The sequence below is a fragment of the Typopeltis vanoorti genome, chromosome 19 (assembly GCF_054136105.1).
Source record: "Typopeltis vanoorti isolate ZY-2024b chromosome 19, IOZ_Tvanoo_1.0, whole genome shotgun sequence".
Classification (NCBI taxonomy): domain Eukaryota; kingdom Metazoa; phylum Arthropoda; class Arachnida; order Uropygi; family Thelyphonidae; genus Typopeltis; species Typopeltis vanoorti.
The window spans coordinates 57,869,574-57,895,978 of NC_143567.1; the positions used below are offsets into that span (position 1 = coordinate 57,869,574).

At 35.4% G+C, this 26,405-nt stretch overlaps 1 protein-coding gene across 1 annotated transcript in view; it reads left to right on the top strand.

Annotated features, from left to right (window-relative positions):
* LOC150096145 (DNA polymerase zeta catalytic subunit-like) overlaps positions 1-8,953 on the top strand; it is a 59,124-nt gene extending 50,171 nt beyond the window's left edge. Inside the window, exon 4 of the mRNA XM_090409624.1 lies at positions 8,865-8,953. Within this exon, the coding sequence (XP_090265750.1) occupies positions 8,865-8,953 (89 nt within the window). The remainder of the gene's footprint in view (positions 1-8,864) is intronic.
* Positions 8,954-26,405: the final 17,452 nt, after the last annotated feature.

Genomic DNA, 26,405 nt, shown 5'->3' on the forward strand with positions numbered 1-26,405 from the left:
ACAGTGTAGATTTAATTTACCTTAATAGAGTGCAAGAGCATGTACTGTAGCTTGGTTTCCTATACACATGTATCTTTCTGATGATGACCTCAATACAGAGGTCGAAACGGCAAGTGTTATTTTATTAATAATAAGTAAAATAATCATTTCAACACGTGTGTTTTGTGTCCCTAAATTTGTAAATATGAATGCTGATTCTTTAAAGATACTTGTGACATTAGGATTATAAAATATATACACGTTTACACAAGAATATTATTTAATTTGCCAAATATTTCAGTCTGAATTTTACAGACCATCTTCAGTGGCTACATAGGAATAGTTTTAAAAAACAAGATGGAATACAAACAATTGATCATTCACAAATAGAATGATCCACGTGATGTCATATCGTTAAGTATTAAAAGAGTAAACATTTTTTATCAGAGTCCTGATTAAATTAAAGATATTAATTCAGAAATTCATGTAATAATCTTAAATAACATTAGACTAATAAAAAAAAATATATATATATAAAAAATTATTTTTTAAAATTAATGTGTTATCCTGATTAAACTTTCCCAAATATTTGATACAGATATACAGCCATTACGAATCAAGTTAGGACGTTGAAGTAAAGCCTCCATACTTTCTTTAAATAAACATTCAAATTTATAGCGACATCTGTGTAGGAGGCGAGTTTTGGACCAAAGGATGTTGCGGCTTGTTTCTGTTCCGTGCTGAGCCAATCCAGATTTCTCGGATTTGTTGTGTTGAATGGATGATTGATGCTCTTGAATTCTTTTTTTCTATAGAGCATCCAGTTTGTCCAAAGTAGCAAAGATTACAGTTACACGGAACTTGATACACACCAGGTAGTCGAGCGTTTATCTTTAGAAGAAGGAAAATGGGTGGATAATTTGTTAATAGGTGTATAAGTGGCTGTTAAATCATATTTCTTCAGAATTCTTGAAATTGGTTCTGAAATCCCGGAAATGTAAGGAATTGGAACTCGACATATTGAATCTTTGCTGTTTTGTATTGGATTATAAGAATCGAAAAGATGTTGTGTACTCTTTTTCGGAGAAGCCATTTAGTTTCATGTGATGTTTGATAGTCAAAAGTTCTTTCTGTGATAAATGAGAAGTTGAACAATTAGTTTTGGCTCGTTGGATTAAACATATTATGATTCCTGTTTTTTGACAAGGAAGTTGGTTTTCTGTAAACTGTTGTAAGAATACCTGAAGGTGAACGGATGAGGAGGACGTCTAAAAATGATAACTTGTTGTCTTTTTCAATCTCCATGGTAAACTTTATATGAGGATGTAAGGAATTGATACTGCTTAAAAAGAAAGGTAAGGAGTCTCAGTTATGAGGCCATACAGCAAAGATGTCATCTATATATCTAACTTAAAAGGATGGTTGAGGGAATATAGATGAGAACAGGACTTCTTCTAGATGTTCCAAATAAAAGTTGGCTAGAGCAGGAGAGAGCGGACTTCCCATGGCTGTTCCTTCCACTTGGTTGTAAAATTTGTTTTGACATAAGAAATATCCAGAGTGCATTATGAAACCTGATAAATCTGGATTAGCTCAGCATGGAATAGAAACAGGCCACAACATCCTTTGGTCATCCAAGACTCGCCTCCTACACAGATGTCGCTATAAATTTGAACGTTTATTTAAAGAAAGTGTGAAGGCCTTACTTCAGTGTCCTAACTTGAATCATAATGACTGTATATCTGTATCAAAAATTTGGGAAAGTTTAATCAGGATAACACATTAAATTTTTTTTTTTATTATTATTTTTTTATATATTAGTCCAATGTTATTTAAGATTATTACATGAATTTCTGAATTATCTCTAATTTAATCATGACTCTGATAAAAAATGTTTACTCTTTTAATACTTAACGATATGACATCCCGCAATGATATATCATGATATGACTGCTGATCACCGTGTAACCTTAAAAGAAAGATGTAGCTATATATATATTTGTCTAAAATATGAGTAAAAGTATAGCTACTTCGAATATGTCATGGTATCAAAACTAGAAGTAAAATGCATTTCTTTTCAAATATACGGTGTACAGCTAAGCTCTCTACTTAATGTAAATTTACATTTACATTAAGTAGAGAGCTTAGCTGTACACCATTTTTACAAATTTAAAATTGAAAAAAGCAGTTCATAAGCATTCTACGAAGGGATTGGTAACTAGGATTATGACTAATCAATAAATAAAACTTAATTTAGACCAAACAATGAACTCTTGCAAACTCAGGCATAATTATTTTATAAAATAATTGCTTTATGAAGTATTTTCAGTGGAGTTCTTCAAGGAAGAAAAAATGCATAGTCATCAAAGCAAATAATCAAAGATTTATGTGTGGTAAATGATTGCAACCATTTCCTGTACCCATTGATTGGCAGTTTGCTTTTTTTTTCTTTTTTTTTTTCCAAACATAATACATTATACTATGGAAGTTCTCTTATTTGTCCTGATGTTACCAACAAACTATATGATAAAAGGAATAGAAATTTAAAACTATTGTATATGCTTTTGTCTATCTAATATCACTGTTTGAATTACAGCTACTTTGCATGTTGTAAGGAACTATGTGTTTCTTGCTTTCAGTAGCACCCAACTCTGAGACATGGTTATGAATGTGAGTTAATCTGATTAAGTTTTCTTCTGAGTGGTAAGGATTAACTCCTCTTAATAGAGGTAACTAATGGCTTACACTTCACATGCATATTTTTAGGACTTGAAAGGTTTTGTACCGGCTCACTGGTCAGGCATATATCTCATTCATCAGATGTTAACTTAGGTGAACTCTACCATAGTTGCCTAATATATCATGGTCACATGTTTATATCTAAATCTGTTCAGTTTATAAGCTTTCATTAATGCTGTGGTTAATTTTAACCCCGTATAACTACCAGTGTTGAAGCAGTTATGTTAACTACTTATGTATTTGAGTTTCCTGTATAGAAAAAAAACTATGCATTTTATAAGTAGTGATATAAGACCATTTATTTATTTATTAATAATACCATTTTTTGTCACTATGCTTTCACTTCTAACCGTTTGTCTTGAATCACTTTTATGGAAAGAAGCAAAACAATTTCTTCTCTGCTATTATAAGTAAACATCGAAAATCTTCAATATCATAAAACTCTCAATCAATAAAACCCTTAGGTTTTTGCATATAACTACATTACTGCATTTCTGAATTATCGTTGAACTCTGAAACATTGTTTGATGGACAGGGCCAGTGATCTCACATGACATGATGGCAACTCAAAAAATAGTTGAAAAATCTTTAACATTAGAATTAATATAATGAACTAGTTTGGGAAAATGCATCCTTATTTCTTATCTTTCTAAGTGTTAATATCTATTATTAATAGACAAATTTTGCATGTTCCATCACTGGATAAGAAATAAACTAATTCTGTCTGCTGTATATATATTTTAGATTCCTGTTTCATGGTTACCTCATGGTATGGCTGAGCAGTCTATGAGATAAAAATGATGCATGCATGTCCTGTCATTAGTCATATTCCATTATGACAAGAACAGTGATAATAGATACATGTATCTCTAATGACCAATAAATGTGATAAGTAAGTTAAACATACAAAAAAAAAAAAACTATTTAGGACATCAAACATGAAACAGAATTGGCATTACTTGAATAAAACTGATGAGTAAACTGAAACTTCTGTATGAATGGCAAGGTTTAATTGTGATCTAAGTTATTTTTAGATGCAGTTTTAAGGACTCTTGTTGAGAATATATTAACAGGGCATTAATACTGTATATTAACTCCTTTGTTGAGAGTATATTATTTGCTGTGTAGCCATTGTTTATAATGCTGATATTTGTAATTCATGCTTAAGAGCTTGCCCATTGGATGAAATATTTATTGCGCTGTTTTTTTGAGGGTGTTAATAAAAACTAGTTCTTGTGTTGGGTGGTAGTAAGTCTGTGTATGTATTGGCTGGTATGTGTAGGCTTATACTTGACACTGAATGATTTTGTCTCCATAATTTTATGTAATAAAGGGAAGGGAATCAGCTTGATGTTAAGAACATCAGTCTCATAGAAACATAATCTCATAGTTTGGATGATTAGATTGTATGGCATCAACTTTTGGTGATAAGTAGTCAAAGAGAACAACATGGATGTTTGAATTAGCAGAGTGGTAAAGACAGCGAATGAGGTAAAGAAATCTTGAGCCAGAAAATATCAAAAAGTGGGGATTCCTGATTTTGATAACCTTTGGCTAGGAATGTCTGATTTAACAAAGGTGAATGTTCCTTCCTTTTTATGAAAGGCATCATGCAAGAATGTAGTTAGGGTAGCTGAGATGGACTGTGGTGGTGGAGGATGCCAGTTGGGGTTTGGTTAGAAATAGTAGATATATATGTTTCATATATATATCTTATTGTTGCTTTTTTGTAGAAGATTTTTGTATCTGCAGTGACACTATTTGTTTTGTTACATTTCATGGTTGAGTTAGTGCAGGAAGCACAATAACCATGTGGAACCATGCCTTGAGAGAGTTGAGGGTAAGCAGTAGAATTATTTGCTTACTGAATGGAAGTCTCCAGATGTGTTTCTACTTGTTTGTGTTACTATCAGGTTCAGTCGCATGTGCTATCTAGCAGCTAACCTAAGTAAACTATGTTACTGCTGCATCCTAAAATGGAGGTGCAAACTCTCTAATTTACTAATAATGGTGTGTTGATGCAGTGATGATGGTCATCTACTGCCTAGAAGTCTAGTCTTGGCATTTCTTCCATTATTAGGCAGCAATACTTGCCTCATCAAACCTTGTTTGTGGAACCAGACTGCATGATGGAAAGGTTGAGTTGACTTGATTTGGAGAGGCTATGTAGTAGGCATACTAGCCCATGTTACTTTTCATAAATAAAAAAGATTTTATCTAAGCTCAATAAAACAGTTAATTGTGCTTAGATAAAATCTTGAAAATGCACCATATTTATTTCAAGTACATCATCATCTGTATAAAACAAATAGCTCAGGTGAATATATGCAATTCTGGTATCAGGTTTAATTTTACTTTTTATGATCTACATGGATGAGACATCCATATAGCAGCATCCTTGTTTTACACCTCATTTTACATCCACCATCCTCCTGTTACATCCTTCAGTTCTAACTACTGATTTACAACATAATACAAACTATACATTGCTCTGTGTAGTGTTCCATTTACAACATAACTGTAGCATTTTGAACATCCTTTCTTTTGACACATTCTCATTATACCTTTTACAGATCTATGAAACTTAAATACATATCCTTGTTTTTATTTCCATGATTTCTTGAGTATCTGTAAGTAAAAACCTGCCAACCTCTATTGCCCAGATTCACTTTGTTCTTCATTTTCTGATATAAAGTGTTTTAACGTGAAATCAAAAACAGTACTGCTTGCAAAACTAAATTTTTACATGATTAAAAAAAAACAAAAAAAAATGCATTTTTATAATATTTTCCTCTCAAGGTATGTCAAAGTATTCCCAAATTATATGTTTAGATCTTCAACAAGAATCAGCTTTTCCTTATACCAGTGATTCCCTATTTCTTACCTACTGATGACCTCCTTTAGGGACTATAGTCACAAATAAGTCTCCTCATTCAATTCATTACTATTCTCTACTTGAAGTTGAATGCCATTGTTTAGTATTGAATAGTATAGCTACTTCTTCCTCTCTCTCATTGATATTTCTGAAGGAAACATCATACAGCTATTATTTGAATGTATCTTGCCCACATTTATCTTCTTATTGGTATATCAAATAACTGATGTTATTTGATAACACCATTTGTGTATAATAAATTTAGTTTAATCCTTTATCCAAGTGTGCTTGGATAAAGGATTAAACTAAATTTATTATAGTCTGACCAAGTGAAAAATAAACTTTCAACCACTTTGTAATTTGTCTGCTAGATTTTTTCTGGTTATCTTAGTCAGTTACCTTTTTAGGTTGTAATTTATATTTTATTCTTTAGTCTGTATAATATGTTTTATCTACATAGCTTTTCTGCATATTACGAAGTGGTGGCTGGAAAGTTTTGATAAACACCTAGAACAAAAATGATATTAAACAACTGATATAGCCGCAAGAAAGAACATACAAGGATATAAGAATATAAGAACATAAGTTACCTTCATAACTCTGCTATTAGTGTGTTCTTTCTTGTGGTTATATCAGTTGTTTTAATATCATTTTTGTTCTAGGTGTTTATCAGAGCTTTCCAGCCCCCCCCCCCTTCTTGTATGTATGTATATATGTATGCCTTCTTGTTTAACACTATTTGGAAAGTTGTATCTAGAACAACAGATTGCACAAATGTATTCCAAGGATCAGAAGGTTAAATAAGGTAGGTGTAAAAGGAATGAATAAAGACATTAAGCATGCAATACAGAGAAAAAAGGAATTATGGAGGCAGCATTAGAGAAGTGGTAATAACCAATTCCACGAGGATTGCAAAGATCAGGTGAGGCAGGTGACTTGGTCAGTAAAGGTAGCAAAAGTGAGGTATGAGCAGCAGTTAGTTAATGAAGCCAAAAAGAATCCTAGGAATTCTTTCGATATGTAGCCAGCAAAAAAAAGAATGATTATGGAAGAATGACATGGATTGGAGAAAATGGTAAAAGGACAGCTGTTGCAGAAGATATAGTGGAGATAATTAATGAGCAATTCATAAAGGTATTTCATTCTTGTGAATGTGACTTCTTGGAGAGATTTAGAGCAGTTGATGATGGGGAGGAGAGATTGATTGTAAGTGAGCAAGAGGTGTATGGGGAGTTCAGTAAACTAGATGTTAATAAGGCTGTGGGACTTAATAACATATCACCACATATTCTGAAGGAATGTGCCAAGGAGTTGACATCTGCCTTGACATATTTTTTTAATATGAGTCTTGCACTGGGTCAAGTTCCTGAGGAGTGAAAGGAGGGCAAGATTGTGCCGCTTCATAAGGGAGGTGATCGAACTCAAGCATCAAATTATAGGCCTATCTGTGTGTTAAGTGTTGTAGTTAAGTTGTTGGAGAAGCTTTGTGAGAACTAGGATCCAGAATTGGGTTGACAACGATGTTATTATCTTTAGCAAATCCATGATGGACAACATGGATTTGCTAAAGGGAGGTCATGTTTTAGTAATCTACTTATTTATTACAATAAGGTGACAGCTTCCTTGGACAGAGGAGAGGGATATACAGTAATATATTTAGATTTTGCAAAGGCTTTTGATAGATTACCTCATGATACGTTGATAATCAAACTAGAGCAGATGGAGTTGGATATTAGATTAGTGCATGGGATCGGAGACTGGCTATCTGATAGGTATCAGCAAGTCGTGTATGGGGGAGCAATATCCCAGAAAAAGAAAGTCATTAGTGGTGTACCTCAGGGGTCTGTTTTAGAGCCATTACTGTTTAACTTGTATGTTAATGATATTGGTAAAGATTTGGATGGAAATATTCAGTTGTTTGCAGGTGATGCAAAGTTAAGACGAACTATGAAGAGTAGAGAAGATGTTGTGGCTTTACAAGAAGACTTGAATAAATTGAGTGATTGGACACGGAATGGGAATGCAAATTCAATGTTGCAAAATGTAAGGTTTTAAAATTTGGAAACAAAGATGGGATGTAGATTTTATGCTTGGTGGTGATATATTTTCGGAGGTGGAGGAAATAAGAAATCTTGGGGTGATAATGGATAAGGATCTGAAATTTAGGGAACACATTGCCAAAATTGTGAAGACAACACAAAGACTTCTGGGAATGATGCAGAGGACAAATTCTCCCTCCTAGAAGTAGGGAGATTCTTTTTCCATTGTACAAGGCTTTGATTAGGCCACACATGGACTACTGTGCCCAGATTTGGTCACCTGGGTTTTCAAAAGGATGAAGAGATGTTGGAAAGAGTCCAGAGGCGACTGACTAAGGTAGTTTCTGATCTCTGGAATGTCGAATATGAGGAAAGATTGAGAAGATGAATTTACAGAGTCTAGTGGATAGGAGGAAGAGGGAAGATGTGATAGAGACCTACAAGTTGATAAGGGGTTGTTATAGGATCAATGTTGGAGAGGTTCTAAAGAAAACAGTGGGAGATCAGGGGAGGACCAAAGGTCATCCCTGGAAACTGTATGAAGAGGGTGTGAGCAGGGGAGTGAGAAGCAGGTTTTTTGTATGCAGAGTTGTGAATGATTGGAATGCTTTTCCTGTGAGTGTAGTGTCTGCAGAGAATTTGAGTGTGTTTAAGGCATGGCATGATGAGCTGTGTATATGATAAAAGGACCTCCTAGATGAGTATTACCCAAGACTCAATGGGGTCTTGGGTAATAATAATAATGATAAATGCCCTCTCAAGTTTTTGGCATTTTATGGAATAAAAACAGTTGTCATGTTATGATGCAGATACAGTGGAGAGGGTGCAAAGGAGTCCTAGAATTTGTGGATTGCAGACTCAGACAGGGAAAGAGGAGTGATATGAAATAATAGCCCTACAAACTGAAATCAAGGAAAATTTCATTTTATGAAGAGTGCAGAGAGGATAAGATGACATCCATGGAAGTTCATTATGAATGGAGTTAAAAAATGAATGAGAGCTAGATTTTTCTCTCAGAGCAGTGCATGATTGGAATGGCTTGCCTTTAGAGGTTGTGAATACAGATAGTGTGAATGAATTCAAGAGGAAAGTATGATGTATGCTCCTATGATGAGTCCTTACTCCCTGGAGATCTCTTGTAATAATAATATATTGTAATGTACATGTACAGTAAAAGTGTAGCATCTCTTTTGAAAGATCTCAAGAAACCTAAGTGATGTTCTTTGTTTCAGAGAGGACTGATGTGAATACTACTGATGGAGAGAAATTCTTTCTAGAAAGATTGCATAAAATTATTGAAGCCATTTCAGAAGATAAGTAAGTAAATTTTTTTTAAAACATTATTTAGCAGTAATAATTTGTAACATCTGTGGCACTTTAAGTGTATCATTAAAAGCAGATAAACATAAGTGAAACAGCCATATTTAAGTATTGTTTACATTCAAAGAAGTGGTTACCCTGAATGCTTTACAGTGATCTGTTCTGTCTGTCTTATTTTGGAACTTAATTTTTTTCTATGTAAGATTATTATTCCTAATTCTCAATTATGGTGTTGATAAACCTTAAAAGTTGAGGGGAAAAAACTACCTTGTTTTAAGAATTCACTTAATTTTTAATTTTATTAGAGTTGGTCATCTAAAAAAAGAAAAATATATTTCTCTTGCTTGCTTGTCTTGCTGATTTTGTGAAAGTCTTGAGATGGTACTGCTTTAATTGCAGGAAAACTTGACATAAAACTTTCAACATATCAAATCAGAGGATCTTTCATATTTATATTCTGTTGCTTTGAGAGGCTTGATTGATTATATTCGAAAAAGGATATACTGACAAAATTTTAATTTGATCTGAAATAATGTGTAGATCTTTTTAATCTACATATAATCTTTGTGATATTTATATTATATATGTTCTACATTAATCTACTCCTCAGAAACATGACAGAAAAGAAATGAAAAAAAAATTGATAGCTCTGAATACTAAAAAGTATGATGTAGATTAGCTGGATGAAAAGGTTACAAACAAACAAAATACTTGAAAGAGCAAACTAAAGAAGAAATTACTGAATGAGTTCAGGAAGAGGAAAATAACTTATTAGGGTATGTTCTAAGAGAAGGACTGACCAATATCATCATCACAAGACATCTATAAGAAAAAAAGTGGAAGAAACTGACTAAGACATCAGTATATGAAGGACATAGCTACCAACTTCTGGATCAGAGATGGCAAATGAATGAAGAAATGAATAATTAATATAAATGTTATGTATCATTCATTCATTCTTTCATTCTTAGTTGTAATAAACAACCAAGAATAGCAAAGCATTAATGGTAATGGAAGTTCCCATGTATACCAACCTAAAAACAAAGGTTGGAATACAGAAGAAGCTCCATTACCATTAAAACTTTGCTTTTTTCATTTAATTATTGAATATTAGGAGCTATATGAAAATGTCAAGAAATCCTAAATAATCATATCAGTAGTTATTTTGCACACTTGACTCAGATTTAGCCTTTTTACTGGAAAATTGTTTCAGTGCATGTAAAAGACAAAAAAAAAGTATTTTTTTTCTTTTCTGTATTGATACTTGTGTCAAATTAAAATGCAAATTTTATAATTGGGAATATACACTGAGTTAGCTTTGCATTAGAAGCACAAACCGAATAATGCATTGGCTCAACTCTGTGTGGAATCGCTGTTTGTAGATGCCTAAGAACAGATTCCACAAGCTGTCGAACATCCTCCATGCATAACTCGACCCATGTTCACTGCAGCAACTGTCAATTCACACTCAATCACACCCATGGAGGAGGATCAGCAGTTCTCACACCCCCATTCTATCATATCCCACATGTTCAATTGAGTTATGGTCAGGGGAGTTTGGAGGCCAATGCAATATGGTGAATTCGTTGTCATGTTCCTCCAACCACTCGGTAGTTGTACGAGCCTGATGAAATGGTGTGGCGTCTTGTTGAAAGATGGCACTGTGGTTGGGAAGACCCCCTGCAGATATGGATGGAGATGGTTGGCTAACAGGTTCCTGTAGCATTCACCATTCAGTGTTTGTGTGATGAAAACCAACAGTGCATACCAAGAAAAAGCTCCTCAGACCATAACACAACCTCCACTAGCTTGTTGAACCCCAACTGTGCAACCAGGGGATAGGGCTTCATGCTATTTATGCCAAAGGAGAACCCGGCCATTGGTATGGTGCAGCTGGAAATGGGACTCATCATTCCAGATGACCTTCCATCTGTCGAGGGTTCATAGCTGACATTTCTTGGCCCATTCAAGGCATTGTTTGCGATGCTCAGCAATCATCAAAGGTATCTTTGTTGGTCTCCGGCTGTGGAACCCCAGGTGAAACAAGGTACGATGTATGATGCATGTGGAAATGGGTTGAACTACCCTGCTGTTGTACTGGTGGGTGAGCTGTGTGACTGTTGCACGTTGTTATGTCGTTGTTTTCTTAAATATTCTACCTCTATTGTTCTCCTTGTGCCTACTAAGATCTGGCTTCTAAACTGACTTTCTGGGGCCGTTTCTCTCTTCAAGCTCTGACGAAATTTATTTGTTAATGCTGCGCCAGTTAGAACTCTAGGATAGAAATTCTTATCCGAAGAAACTTTCCCAGAATTCAAGTAATACCTTATATAGATTAAATAGTTAGGTCGATTGAGTTCTCAGTATACAGTCATGGAATGTCTGTATACTGAGATGTATCAAACATAAGTTCGATATTTTCATGAGTGGTAAAATTCAATCTCCTACTCAGATAAACTCAGGTATACATGGGAAAACACATTTATTATTTATCTAATGAACATTACAATTTAAACAACACATGTAATCAAGCAAATCAAGGTTGATACTAAAATACAAGTAAAGCAGGGTAATAATAATCAAACAGACGGGCTATTCAAACACACTCATGAGAATCTTATGTTCATCTATATCACAACCATGGATGTCGGTATTAAACTAGATTACTGCTACTAACGACCCATATATATTAAACCTGGTCTAGACAACTTATGAATGTAGACTACCAGTCCAATTCAATTAACATAACACGGGAAACTGTCTCAAAAAGCTCTCTCTCTTCTCTTCTAAACTCTGTCCATTTTACACCTTCGTCACCAATAGATAATACATAAAAAGGAAGATTTGTACATTACCACCTTGTTGGATGTTTTCTCGATCCTTCTGTCTGTTCTTTGTTATAGATTTGTCCCTCTGTACGATGGATTGCCGCCACATGGGAGTCACGTACTCGTCCCGAATTTGCCACTTGTTTCTTCTGGGCTTACGAACTTTTTGTGTTGCCGCTTCTAACACGATTTACCTTCAAAGGAATCCTTTGAAGCTTTCTCATCAGTAAATCCACACTGATGGCCTAAAACTCGAACACTGCCGTCATCTCGTGCTATATTTTCTTCGACTTGCATCGCTCAGCAACGGGAAACATGCTGTCGCTTTGCCATCTTCACACGTCTTATCGGATATCAGGCATGCTGATCCGCTCTGGAACTTCAAGCAGGAGACCCACAGGGAGGGCACACGCAACCGGGGAACACCACAGGAACCAGGAGAGAAATGTAGAAGGAAGCAAAAAGAAGGCTCTCTCAACGATGTGAATCCATTTTAAACCCCATTATAGTGCCCTCTTTCTGCACTCCAAACTTGTCTATAATGCTCTCCCATTTGCTGTCACCGAGTGACATCACCTCCTTGCTGTACGTGCATTGCTTTTTTCGGGGAACGCGAATTTCTTGCGCTTTCCACGAATGCCTATTCATCGCTTGTTACGTCATCTTTGGTGGTCAAACTGCAACCTTTGAACTTTCGTTCGCACGATGATACATGACTTTATACATGGCATATTTTAACATTGATGTTTTAGACCAATTAAGATTCCATCTATTTTAATTCAAGATTCAACGTCTTCTTTTATATTTTAATTCCTTTTTAAGCAAAGTTAATATCTACATCTTTACATATTATGTCTGCTTTGCCAAGAGTACAAGTGTGCTTTTGCTTGATATTGTTCTTCTTGTTAAATCTTGAATGGAGCAGTTCTATTCTTGATAGAGCCATCATTCACGAGCTAACAACGTCATTGCTGAGATACCATTTGTGAGACACCACACATGACTGACCAATGTGAGCTGGATGTGTGTTTATGGTTAATCCAGTTCTGGTACACCCTTGATACAGTAGTACGGGAACAGCCAAGTTCACTTCTTTCTAAAATACTGCCACCTGGCTTCTGCTTCATTTCTGCTTCTTCATTTATACCTTCTACTGCTGCCCTCTGGAACAGTCTTTCACCATATTTGTTTTTCAAGGAATACAATCCATAGCTTTTCAAATCAAATGTGAATAAGTTCTTTATTGCCCATCCATAGTACAGCATACTATAGGTTAACTAACCTCTCGTGGATAAGTTCTCCTTAAAAATAAAATAAATAACTCCAACCACTTTTGCATAGGCATTGAGTATCTGTTGCATGCATTTTCTATAATTATTTCTGTGGCAAATGTTCATTGGAACTAGCATCAATAATATTTCCCCTTTTGCCAACAAATCCATTGTATGCAGCTGCAACCCAACATCCCTTTGCAGGTCCAGTTCTTAACACACAGAACAAGTTTCCTCTCTTCTTTCATTCCTGCTGCTGTTCTCTGAACACTCTGGAACAGCCTCCTTTCCTGTATGTTTCCCAAGAAATACAGTGAGTGGTCCTTCAAATTTAATGCGAACAAATTCCTCCTTACTCAAACCTCTTTCTTTACACAATTCTAATATACTAAAGGTTGACCAACCAACCTCCCTTCTATGGATCTAACATAAAAAATATATATAAATCTTGTGTCCATTGTATAATTTTTCCAAATATTGTCCCTATTTGTTTTATTATTCTAAAGTTACATGTAGACACAGTTGAAAAAATTATTTAAATAAGATTAACTACAAATATGAGGCCTGTGTAGCTTAGTGAAGTGATGTTTGCATCCTCTGCACTAGGTTGCCTGAAGATAAACTTAAATTTAAGTCTAGTCGTTAACTAGAGGAAGTTTTTCTTTCTTTCTTTGATTGGTTCCCAAGTTAGTTGATATCTTGCACTGGCAAATGGGTTTTTCATCCCTTAAACTCAAGAAAACTGACTGTAAAACTCCCACTATTTCAGACAATAACATATCATGTTAGGGACCACAAGATGGAAGCACTTGTTTCCAACTCTCTTCATCTGTTATCACTTGAAATTAGGGATAAGCTTGGGCGCTAGCTATCTCTGATTGGCTACCGGTGGAGATTTAACTGCTCACTCATTCTTCAAAAGTTAGGGCCATAACTGCCTTGCCTACTCCCTATAAAGGAATAAAAGGAGTTAGATGATTATTATATATATATATATATATATATATATATATATGTGTGTGTGTGTGTGTGTGTGTGGCATCATGTGCCCATTTTGGTTGGGTGTGCTGTCATGTGGGTTATGCAACCTACGCTACAAAATTCATGTCAGTTTGATCATATGATTGTATTTTTATCAATGTATGAAAGTTTTGAGAGTTCATAGTGCATTAGCACTCATCTTAATTGGTTCAATGCAATTAATTGTAACCAAATCTGCATAGAGTGGGGGAACAATCTGTTTGTTTTAGGATTTATTAGAAAACAACAATGAAGGAGAATGCTCTATGTGGTTGGTATATTTGAATTACTCAAAGGTGAAAATATGTGAACCATCATTTATGAGACATGAGAATGAGAAATGAAAGGAAGGAATAAGTGTGAGTAGAAATACTTTCATTAATGTCAAACAAATTATTAATAATTAACATTTGTGATATGTGTGTCCCATAAGTTGCTGGATAGAGCAATAGCATGTGATCCTATAAAGTCTAGACATGAATGAGTAAATTTATGATGGCATTATTAAAAAAAAAAAAAAGGACAAGGAGAGGAAAAGAGATTTGTTTACAAAGTATAAATAACTAACCAATAATAAATAGCCACTAATACATTTAATTGTTCAGTTAAAAACTATAGGGAGAGGCTAATCCACTGAACTAATGATGTTGATCGGGTGATTAATTTAGGTGTGGCAGGAATACATGTACCAGGATGGAGCAACAAATCATCTCGTAAAATTTGTTGTGTATGTTGTGTGTATTTTTCAGGTTTGCTCTCAGGTCTCATATTTTGCTCCGTTTTCTAAGAATTTTCTTTTGTTTACTGAGACTCAGTATACATTTTATGCAATAATAGGATACATAATATCCGATCATTATCGGAATTATCCATGCTTTCGGGAATCCTACATTCATTGGTTTTTTTTAGTGTCAGTGGCTCTTCTGTCTTATCAATCTACATATGCTAGTATTTTGTTTTTATACAATGAAACCTATGGTGAATTCATCACTAAAAAACACACGTGCTAACCACAGTGATAAGTTTTAATACGTAAATATTTCATCCCAAGTATCTTGGGACATCCTCAGTACAGTAATTCAAACAATACTAGGAATAACATACAGTTAAGGTGCATTATTACAATGGAATCTCAATGTGCGTGCAGTAATGTGTTATAGAAGTAAATTGAAATATAACTGAACAAAAAAAAATAATAAAAAATAACATATATAAAGAGACTATTTTACACAATTTTGTATGACAATTTCCCATACTTTAGGAATAGTGAGAATGTCGTTGCAGTTTAAATTTGGTCTGTGTAGTAGGCTTCAGCACTTCTATCGCAAGCCTACATTTTCAGGTCGCTACATTCATAATTCTTCCACTTATCATCTATCTCAGAAATTTGGCATCATTAAATCACTAGTTACCAGAGCGCACAAATTCTGCTCCTCTGAAGAATCTCTAAACCAAGAACTAGAAATAATCAAAAATTCAGCCATACTAAATGGATATAATCTTAAAAGAACTCAAAAAATCATCAGTCACTTTCCCACACATATCGACCTAGACAAGAAGAAGCCCATAGGATTCCCATACCTTATGTCAAAGGCATCTCCGAACGTCTTTCAAAAATGATAAGAAATACAATTTTGCCTCTACTTACAAACCCATCAACCAGATCTATAACTTGTTACCTTCTCCTAAGGACAAACTCTCACCTCTGATTTTACCTGGTGTTTACGAGATCTCATGCTCTTGCAGTTTGTCTTACTTTGGACAGACTGGTAGATCTGTTCAGAAACGCATGTCGGAACATCAAGACCAGATCCGTCTTTTCAAACTGCAGAAATCTGGTCTCTCTCAACACTAGTTGAAAACCCAAACCATAGGATCCATTGGGAAAAGTTGAAACTTTTACATAGATCGTTATATAAAACATGAACATTTATATAAAGAAAGCGCTGAAGTCCTACTACACAGACCAAATTTAAACCGCAATGACGGTCTTACTATTCCTAAAGTATGTGAAATTGTCATACAAAATTGTGTAAAATAGTCTCTTTATATATGTTATTTTTTTATTTATTTTTTTATTTTTGTTCAGTTATATTTTAATTTACTTCTATAACACGTTACTGCATGCACATTGAGATTCCATTGTAATGATGTGCCCTAACTCTCTATGTTATTCCTAGTATTGTTTGAATTACTGTACTGAGGATGTCTCAAGATACTTGGGATGAAATATTTACATATTAAAACTTATCACTGTAGTTAGTACGTGTGTTTTTAAGATAGTATTTTTGTATTTTGTAGATCAAAACTTCTTATAATACTCGAAGTATTAACTTTTATTCAGGAATAGATAAATTTTTACTGTCTCTTGTTTCCGAAGACTAGAATAAAAATGTCCCTATACCATTAAAAAAACTTTTCAACAGATACTATACTGCACAACCTCAACAGGTGCTATACTACACAAGCAAGAGAAACAATTAGCTTTGTTTATCACTAAATACAGTACAAAGATATTTAACATCTGTGTACTATATTTAGGAACAATTAGTGAAAGACAACTCGAATGACACACTTAATGGAAAAATAGTTTGTGCCCACAGGCAATGCTGCATGTATGCGAACAGAACAGATTTATTGTAGCACCTAATTAAACACATTTGTCTCAACAGCTGTTTTCAAATTTTCAGTTCCAGAAGATATGTGTAACAGTTGTTTGTAATACAGCCATTGGATAAAGAAAGCGCTCAATTTATGAAAAGCAAAATGAATTTATATATATAACTTGAAATCAGTTTCAATTGCATTTGAGATATTCAGTGTATCATCTCGATACTTAACAAATGTTAATTTAGAAATAAAATTCTACCACGGAAGTTGAACTAACGTCCCATATAAGCATTTGTGAAAATGCAACTGCTTGACGTGGAAGTGGCATACATACGCTAAAAGCTATTACCTCTTAGGGAATAAAGGAATGACAGAACCCAGGTGCGAACATGACAACATGTTAATATAATTTTAAATATGGAAAGTATGAACATCAAATGAGTAATAGCTATGCTTCACGTGCACCGTTTTTTGAGAAAAAAAGGCTTTACTCTTCTTGGTGAGGTTAGGTTATCATTAACAAATACTAGAATGAGACACAGATAATTTGAATTTTGATGCGATTTTTAAATGCAACCATATATAATTCACACAGAAATCGAAAAAAGTAATCACTTGGTAAATTATAATTTTTCCAGACTGAATCAAAGAAATGCCGAAATAACTCGTTTTATTATTATTATTATTATTATTATTCAGGCCTCCATGGAGTCAAAAGACTCATCGTGGGAGGTCCTTCCTAAGAATATAAAGTCTGTCAAGACTCATCGAGGGGAGGTCCTCCCTAAGAAACACAAAGTCTGTCAAGACTCATCGAGGGGAGGTCCTCCCTAAGAAACACAAAGTCTATCATACCACTCCTTAAACTCATTCACCGTTCTCGACTGTTCAACCACCCTCCATGCAAAGAAACCACTCCTCACCCTCTTGCTCACAGTTTCCTTTCGTAACTTCCAGGGATGGCCTCTTGTCATCACTCCTTCCTGCTGTTCTACCAAGCGAAAGAACTCCCCAGTGTCAACCCTGTAACCACCTCTCAACAGTTCAAAAGTCTCATCATATCACCTCTCCTTCTTCTATCCACCAAACTCTGCAGTCCACATTCCCTCAGCCGATCATCATAACCAAAATTGTACAGTCCTGAAACCATCTTTGTCATCCATCTTTGTACCCTTTCCACAGTTAATTTATCCCCTTCAAATCCTGAGGACCAAATCTGTGAACAATAGTCTAAGTGTGGTCTGATCAGAGACTTATACAATGGAATGATAACCCTTTTATCTCTGCAGGTCAGTGTCCTTCTCATAATTGCAGCAATCCTCTGTGTTACCTTCACCACCTTTGCAATATGTCCCCTAAATTTCAAGTTTCTATCAATCATCAACCCCAGATCTCTTGTCTCCCCTACTTCCTCCAGTATAACTCCTCCCATAGAGTATGCAGTGCCCCATCGATGTTTCCCAAACCTCAAGACCTTACATTTTGCTGCATTAAACTGACAGCCCCATTCATTTGCCCATCTATCTAGCTTATTTAAATCCTCTTTCAGGGCTACCACATCTGCATTATTACTAATAACCCTTCCCAGCTTCACATCATCTCCAAACAACCGAATATCCCCTTGCAATCCACTGACAATGGCATTGATATAAAGGTTAAACAATATAGGTCCCAGTACTCAGCTCTGTGGAACCCCACTTTAACCTTCTGCCTCTTTGATATTGCTCCACCATACACAACTCTCTGATACCTATCGGACAGCCAATCCTGAATCCAGTTGACCAATCTGACATCCAGACCCATGTGCTGCAACTTAAATATCAGATTATCATGTGGCACCCTGTCAAATGCCTTTGCTAAGTCTAAGCAAATTGCAGTATATGCCTTTTCCTCATCTAATGTTCTTGTAACTTTATTATAAAAGGCTAGCATATTGCTAAAACAAGAGCTCCCTTTCACAAATCCATGTTGACTCTCACAGATAACATTACCCTCATCTGCCCAATGCTGTATACGGTCCCTCACTACTTTCTCCAAGATCTTAACAACTACTGATGACACACAAACTGGCCTATAATTACACACTTCCAGTCTGTTACCACCCTTATGCAATGGCACTATCTTACCTTCCTTCCATTCCCTGGGCACCTTTCCCGCAGCCAGACTTTCATTGAAAAGCCAGGTTAAAGGCACTGTCAGTTCCCTAACACATTCTCTCAAAACTCATGAAATACCATCCAGTCCCAATGCTTTACTGACATCCAGAGTACTCGGTATCTGAAACACACTCTCCTCCTGTACCTCTAAACCTCGAACCATCCCTATCCCTCTAGCATTAAAACTGACTCCTCTAGGATGAAATACCCCAATAAAGTGTTCATTGAACAATTCCACTATGTCCTCTGCATCACTCACTCTATTCCCATTTTTATCCCACAATATCATTCTTCCACAGTCATTTATCCTCTTACTGGCCACATAGCTAAAAAATTCCCTAGGATTTTCTTTGGATCTTAGGGCCAATCTCCTCTCATATTCCAGTTTCGCTTTCCTTACCACGCTAGTCACTCTTCTGGCCTGTGTCTTATATTCTTCATGCATCTTCCCTTCACCTGTCTCCTTATATCTCTTCCATAGCCTCTTTTTCGCATGCAATTCCTGTTTAATATTGTTTGTCATCCACTTTACTCCAAATTGGGTCCTCTTTTTCACTCGTGGTATGCAACTTACCATTGCTGCTAACAAATATTCTTTCACAATTTCCCACGCACTAATGATATCCCGGCCTTCCAATTCCTCCCTCCATGAAACTTCCTGAAGTTGACGTCTGACTATTATAATCACCTGCTTTATAATTCCACATAAGTTCCCATCTCTTTGATACTCCTGCATGTCTATTCATTTTCCAAGTCAAAACCATATGGTCACTCTCTCCAACTGGTGGGAGAGATGTCATCTCAGTTATTATCAACTCTTCTGATGCTATAACCAAATCCAAAACTCTTGAACCTCTTGTTCCCTCTGTTACATGTTGCCTAAGACATTTGTCCCTCAAGAATTCTAGAAATTCCATTCCCCTATTGGTACATGCATCTTCCTCTCTCCAATTTATACTACTGTAGTTAAAATCTCCCATAACAATCATTCTTCTTGCACTTGCCAAACTTAACTGTCTAAACATCTCCTGGTCCCCATCCTCTGTGCTCCTGGGTCTGTAGCAACACCCCACTAAATATCCTGTCTTGCCCACCTCTACCTCACACCATATGCTCTCAAAATTATTTGTCTCACTGCCTTCCAAAGCCTCAACTCTTAGAGGACATAGGTCGTCACTTATCATAAGCAGTACCCCACCACCACGCTTTCCCTTCCTATCCTGACGAAAAATGCTGTACCCAGTGACTTCTATTCCTGTTATTATATCCTCTTCTGTCAACCATGTCTCAGTGATCCCAATAATTTTTGGCCAGGCTGATGCTATCTGCGCCACCAATTCCTCTCCTTTATTCCGGATACTCCTGGCATTAGTATAAAGCATATAAATGCCATTGTTTCCATACCCAGCATTATCCCTTCTAGACTCCACTTGGCTCAGTGTTACCTGATGTCGTCTCCCTTCTTCCAAGTATCCATTCCCACAAGAAGCCACCCCTGCTATCATCCTCCCTGGGACACACTGACTCATTCAGAACAGCAATCTCTCCAGATGCCTATGTCCTTCCTCATTCAAATGTAAGTGGTCTCTCGCATACAATTCCTCACTTTCCTCAAACACACTCCAAGCATCCACATATACCAGTCCTCTCTTGTCACACATTCTAGCTATTATGTCATTCAATATTACTGCTCTTCTGCTCAGTTCGTCATTATCATACCGAGGCAACACGCACACTATTTTTCCTCTCTCTGTCTTCTTCCGTACAGCCTCGATCAAAAATCTCATATCTCTCGCTGCCCGTCTTACATTACCACTCAAGTCATTTGTTCTTACCATCACAAACATCTCATCCACCCTTTCACCTCTCAATTGCCATAGTCACCCTTTCTATTGTTCCTCCTGGCAAACATTCCTCACGCATCCTATCTTGAACACCACGGATCATTGAGTCGCCATACATTATACCTCTTACCATTCCCTCGCTCCTGTTGTTTCCATTCTCTCCTCTTCTTTCATTCCCATAGGTCTCTCTCATTCCCTCTCCTCTACTGCTATTCTCTCTTCTAGCATTCCCATACCTCTCTCTCCTACTACTGTTTCCATTCTCTCCTCTTCTAGCACTCCCATACATCTCTCATTCCCTCTCTCCTACTGTTTCCATTTTCTCCACTTCTAGCACTTCCATATCCCTCTCTCATTCCGTCTCTCCTAGTGTTTCCATCCTCTCGTCTGCTAGCATTCTCATACCTCTCTCTCTCTCATTCCCTCTCTTCTACTGTTTCCTTTCTCTCCTCTTCTAACACTCCCAAAATTTTCTCTCTCTCTCCCCTACTCTGCTTCCCCTTGCATTTATCTCTTCCATTCTTCTAATCTTATCTTTCATACTTCTGCTCTCATTCACAAGACATTCCACCTCCTCTTTCAGCTCATCTATCTCCCTCTGCAGGTCAGTCACTCTTAATTTAAATTCACTCTCCCAAACAAAACCATCTCCTAAACTTTCACGGTCACTCACACCTTCCACACTATCAACTGTTATTTTCTCATTCATATATATATATATTTTTCATTCTCTCCTATCACACTACTTGTCTTCCTACATTCATTCCCCATTCCTGGAGCAACAAGGTCGGATATTGATATTTCTAATGCACTTATTTCCTCCAACTGCCTGCATTTTGCGCTCATACGCTCTCTGCTCTCTTTTACAAGCCACATATCCAATTCCCGAGACGCATACATGCCGCAAGTACTGCATGCCACAAAGTCCCTTATGATATTGCTTATAATAGAGTTCTTAAATGGCGGAGGACTTGGCGATACGCCACTTGCGACTGCAGCTGAATCCGTCATCATTCCTTACTGCCGAGTAGCGTAATCTTTAATAATTATTCAGTTAATAAATTTTGTTAAATAAATAAGAAAAAAAAAGTACAAACAATTACAAGCAAAACAAAACATTTAAGTACACTAAATATAATTAAATAAAATGAAATATAACTAAATACAGTAATGAAAACTTAGCTTCATTTTGTCTTCCACCGTTATGCATTCGATTCCGACGATAACCAAAATATATTATATCGCGACAGCAACTAACTTCCAAAAAACAACCACTGAAGTACACTCATATTCAGAGAAACAATTTAGCACTTAAAAACGTAGAAAAATGGGGGGGGGGGGGGATGGACTATTTGCCGATTAAAAATCACTTTCTTCTGCACAGCTCAAATTCACCGCCACGTGCTATGGCGATGCTAGCTTTTTTTCTCATTCCCTCTCTTCTACTGTTTCCATTCTCTCCTCTTCTAGCACCCCTATATCTCTCACTCATTCCCTCTCTTCTACTGTTTTTCTTTAGAAATTGTATTCGCACATCGTCATAAAATGAAGGGTATTTCCTTCAGTTCCATCATCAATGTCTTTTCAATAGCAATTAAACTTAGACTGCACAGCCTTTCCTATGTTTGTGTTCCTCTGTAACATGTATATATTCTCTTCATAGCCAAAAAAGAATGCGCGACTGTAGAAGTAGAGCTCGGAATCAACATGACAAGTTTTGTAACTTATAAATTTCCTTGAATGCAACCTGCAGTTGATTTTCTTGCATGAATTTTAATAGGTGATGCACTGGTTTCCTGGCAAGTTCTTCAGAAGAAAATAGTACTTTCAGTTCATTTTTCAAGCAAATGTAGTCAAAAACTGGGCCATAGAAATCCTTTGTAAGTTTTCTAAAATACTATCAGGAAACGTCTTTGCATACTGGCCATATCTTGCACTACAAAAGATTTGAAAAAATTCAAGTTTTGAACATGAAGAATATTTTTATTCCATCTTCAGGCAAAGCAGTTGACTGTTCCCTGGTATAATCGGCGGCTTGCTCTTCACCGTCTCATCCTTTTCGTCTCTTAGGTCTTGACTCATCAATTACATCCTGTTCCTTTGATATAGAAACCCAAATATTATGAAATCCATGTACCCTGTCATTCCTAAGCTGCTTCATAGTCATGCACTTTTTTACAACAGTACAATATATCATAGAATGAAGTTTGCAGTATATTATTCAAGACATCAGTATAGCCAAATAAAAAAATATTCCTAGCAACAAAATTGTTTGAAAATCTAGCAAGAAATGCAAAAAACCACTAGCTTTAATTACAGTATCCACGTCCCATTCCCCAGAAGGTCTCCACTATGCATTCAAAAAATTTAATGAGTTAATTTCTGTGATGTTTTACTGTGCTTATTAAACGGGAAGTAAAGTTCCATGTGGTTGGTGTGATGAAGGGTAATTTTTTATCAGCAAAATCTTGCAAAGCATTTATTCTTTTCGATGATTTAGAAAAATATGCCATCAATGCACTGATAGTTTGGAAAAACAATCTACATTCCTTGATATTCGAGAGGCTTTGCTTCAGAACTAAATTCAAAACATGGGCATAGCAATGTGTAAATATTGCTAATGGATACGCATGCCTCAATAACTTTCTTCTGTAAGCCATTAATATGGCCACTCATCACACAGGCACCATCATAAGTTTGGCTGACAAACTTGTCCTTGATATTAAATTCCTCAACTCTGTTTACAACATGTTTAAAAAAGATCACTAAATGCTCTATCATCACTTACATCTGTAAATCTGGTGAACCTTTTGTTATTTGCCCATTATAGACAAAATGGAAAACAGTTGATAGCTGTGATTTTGACATGACATCAGATGTTTCATCCAGAATAATGGCCACGAATGTAACTGCAGCAATTTTTTTTTTTTTTTATAAGCATCTTTAACCACATCGGATGTAGTGCTAATAATATCATTTTGTACTGTGGAAGAAGTTCCTAGACAAGGTGCCAAGTGAAAAGCTGTTCAGAATACTACAATTGTATATTGAGCAATATATAACATTATTTAAATTGTAAGTCAGCAGTCAGAATTTAAGAAGTTGCTGGAAGATGGTTGGATGAAAAATCAGGTGTTGCACATTATGATGGAAAATAGCATTAAACCTAATATCAAAATTTGAGATATTCAACTCATCTCTTTATGCATGTGATGTTATACTCTTAAATAATTTCATCAAAAGTGGGCAAGATTCCATAACTAAATTGAATAACTACTCTAATAAATTTGGTATGAGAATACTTTGGAGCATTGAAACCATTAGCTGCATCTTGAATGCAAACCTATAGAAACTAAAACTTTTCCATGTGTTTTAAACTCAGTTTTTAGTAAAATGGTAAATTAAATATGGATATAGATAACACAATTGGCAAAGCTGGTATTGTGATGGAGTGGGGGAGGGCATAGTGGTTAAATTTATTTGGAATAAAGGAAAAAATTAGTCAAAACACTAGACTGTCTATTTACATGACAGTGTTGAAACCAATTTTAACTTATGGATCTATAACTGGTTTAGAAATAAAGCCTCAGGTATGAGATGTTGTTTATTATTTTAACGGTATAATAGAACACAGAAACTAAGTAAATAATTAATTTATTAACTTGATGCTGATATTTCGCTGGTATTATAACCAGCATCTTCAGAGCACAAAAACACTGTTTGTCACAACTGTGACATGCGTATTGTGACAAACAGTGTTTTTGTGCTCTGAAGATGCTGGTTATAATACCAGCGAAATATCAGCATCAAATTAATAAATTAATTATTTACTTAGTTTCTGTGTTCTATTATACCGTTAAAATAATAAACAACATGTTCGACGAACACATAAGTCTGTCCACACGTCCTCAGGTATGAGAATTGTGAGAAAAATTAGGGTGTTGAACTTCAGTTGTAAAATCAGTTGTGTAGTCTGATTTGCCAGAAACAGTCTTCGTGGTCATAATGTTTTGGCACATGAGTGAGTGTAGCATTGTTGACTATGGAGTTTTCACTGGACCTTTGTCCAATCAGTTATAATTATTTGTTAATTATTGTATTTATATCATTTTGCTCTTGATTGTTTATTTATGTTTGTAATACATATTTCTTTTATTATAGTTATAACCATCAAATGAATAAAATCAGCAGCAATGTGGGTAAGTGTTAAATATCTGCTTTTTTTTTCTTATTCTAAATTTAAGCTTTTTCATCATCCAATTCGTGATATATACCCTCAGGATGCTATGATATTAATACATGAATCATGAGTTTACATAGTTATTTGCTTTCTATCAACAATTTCCCTCCAAATTAGTCTGTTATGTGTGTCAAGAATCCAACATTGTCTTAGTCTTAGTTTTCTAAGACTTCTAGCTACATCAGTCCACCTAGATCTTGGTCTTCCACTGAGTCTTTTTCCTGCACATCCTAGAACACCTGTTTTGCTAACTTTCCTCCATTCTTCAAGTTGACCATATTGTCTTAGATTAATTCTTAAACTTTTTTTGCATGTTAATAGTATTGAGTTCTTTCTAAATCTTCATTTCCCATATGATTCTGCCATTGATGCGATCTGTTTCCTCCCGTATTTTTTATTTTCGGAACTCTTATATCTATGGTCTCTAGATCTTTATCAACTTTTTTATATCTAACCCAACTATTGCAAGTTAAATAGGTTTGAATGCTGTCTTGTATACTCGTTTAATGTTTTGGATAATTTTTCTCTTATTCTATATAAATTTATTCAGCTTCTATTATAACAGCTTTGCTTATTCTATTATCTCATTCTGAATGCAGCACAGTGAATTTAGGAAGAGAAGATTATCCCCCCCCCCCATGCCATTTCCCTGATATAGGAAATTGTACATTAATGATAGAACACAAGGATTGGTATGGACCAAACATAAAGAATGCAAAACAACAACAATATGAAAAAATAATGTTGTTGTTTTGGGGTTGAAAAAAGATCCAGAAGGGGATGAAATGATGAAAATGAAATTTAAATATAAAATGGAATTTGAAATTTAAATTTCAAAATGTTATGTTAGTCTAAATTATTCACTTACTTGAAATGTTAATAAAACTAAATATGTGCATTAAGTCTATTAAAATCAAAAATAACCTGAACACAAACAATGAACATTAGCTTGCATTTTTCAGCATAAGGGGAGGAGAAAAACGATAAGCACAGCTAGTGTGAGCAAGTTAGATTACTAAATAGAAACCCATTGATGGACATTTGGCATAAATTGAATTTTTGGAACAAGTTAGAGGAAAGTTCCATTAGTATTTCATAAAAAAAGAAAGACATTAAAAGATTTAGTGGGTGTGTTACAAAGGTAACTAGAATAATAATAATAAGAAAGCAACTTGGAAGCTTGGTATATGCATGAAGTTTTTTTGTATAGAAAGATAGAATGGATTTCATGTAAAATGGATATTAAAAGTTCTGTTGGAAGAGTAATAACTTTGTGTCTGTTTTTCAGAGAATATACATGAAAGTAAAATTTTATGTGTGTGATAAAAGGAAAAAAATGTGAAGCTTGAAGAATAAGGTAGAAAGAAGGAATGGAATGTTTTTTGTGACTTCTGGGAGGCATTAAAGCAGGAATGCTGTGGTATTCGAAATTGAGGATTTATTGTCCAAGTCCAAAGTTTCCTATATCTTACTATAGTTATCAA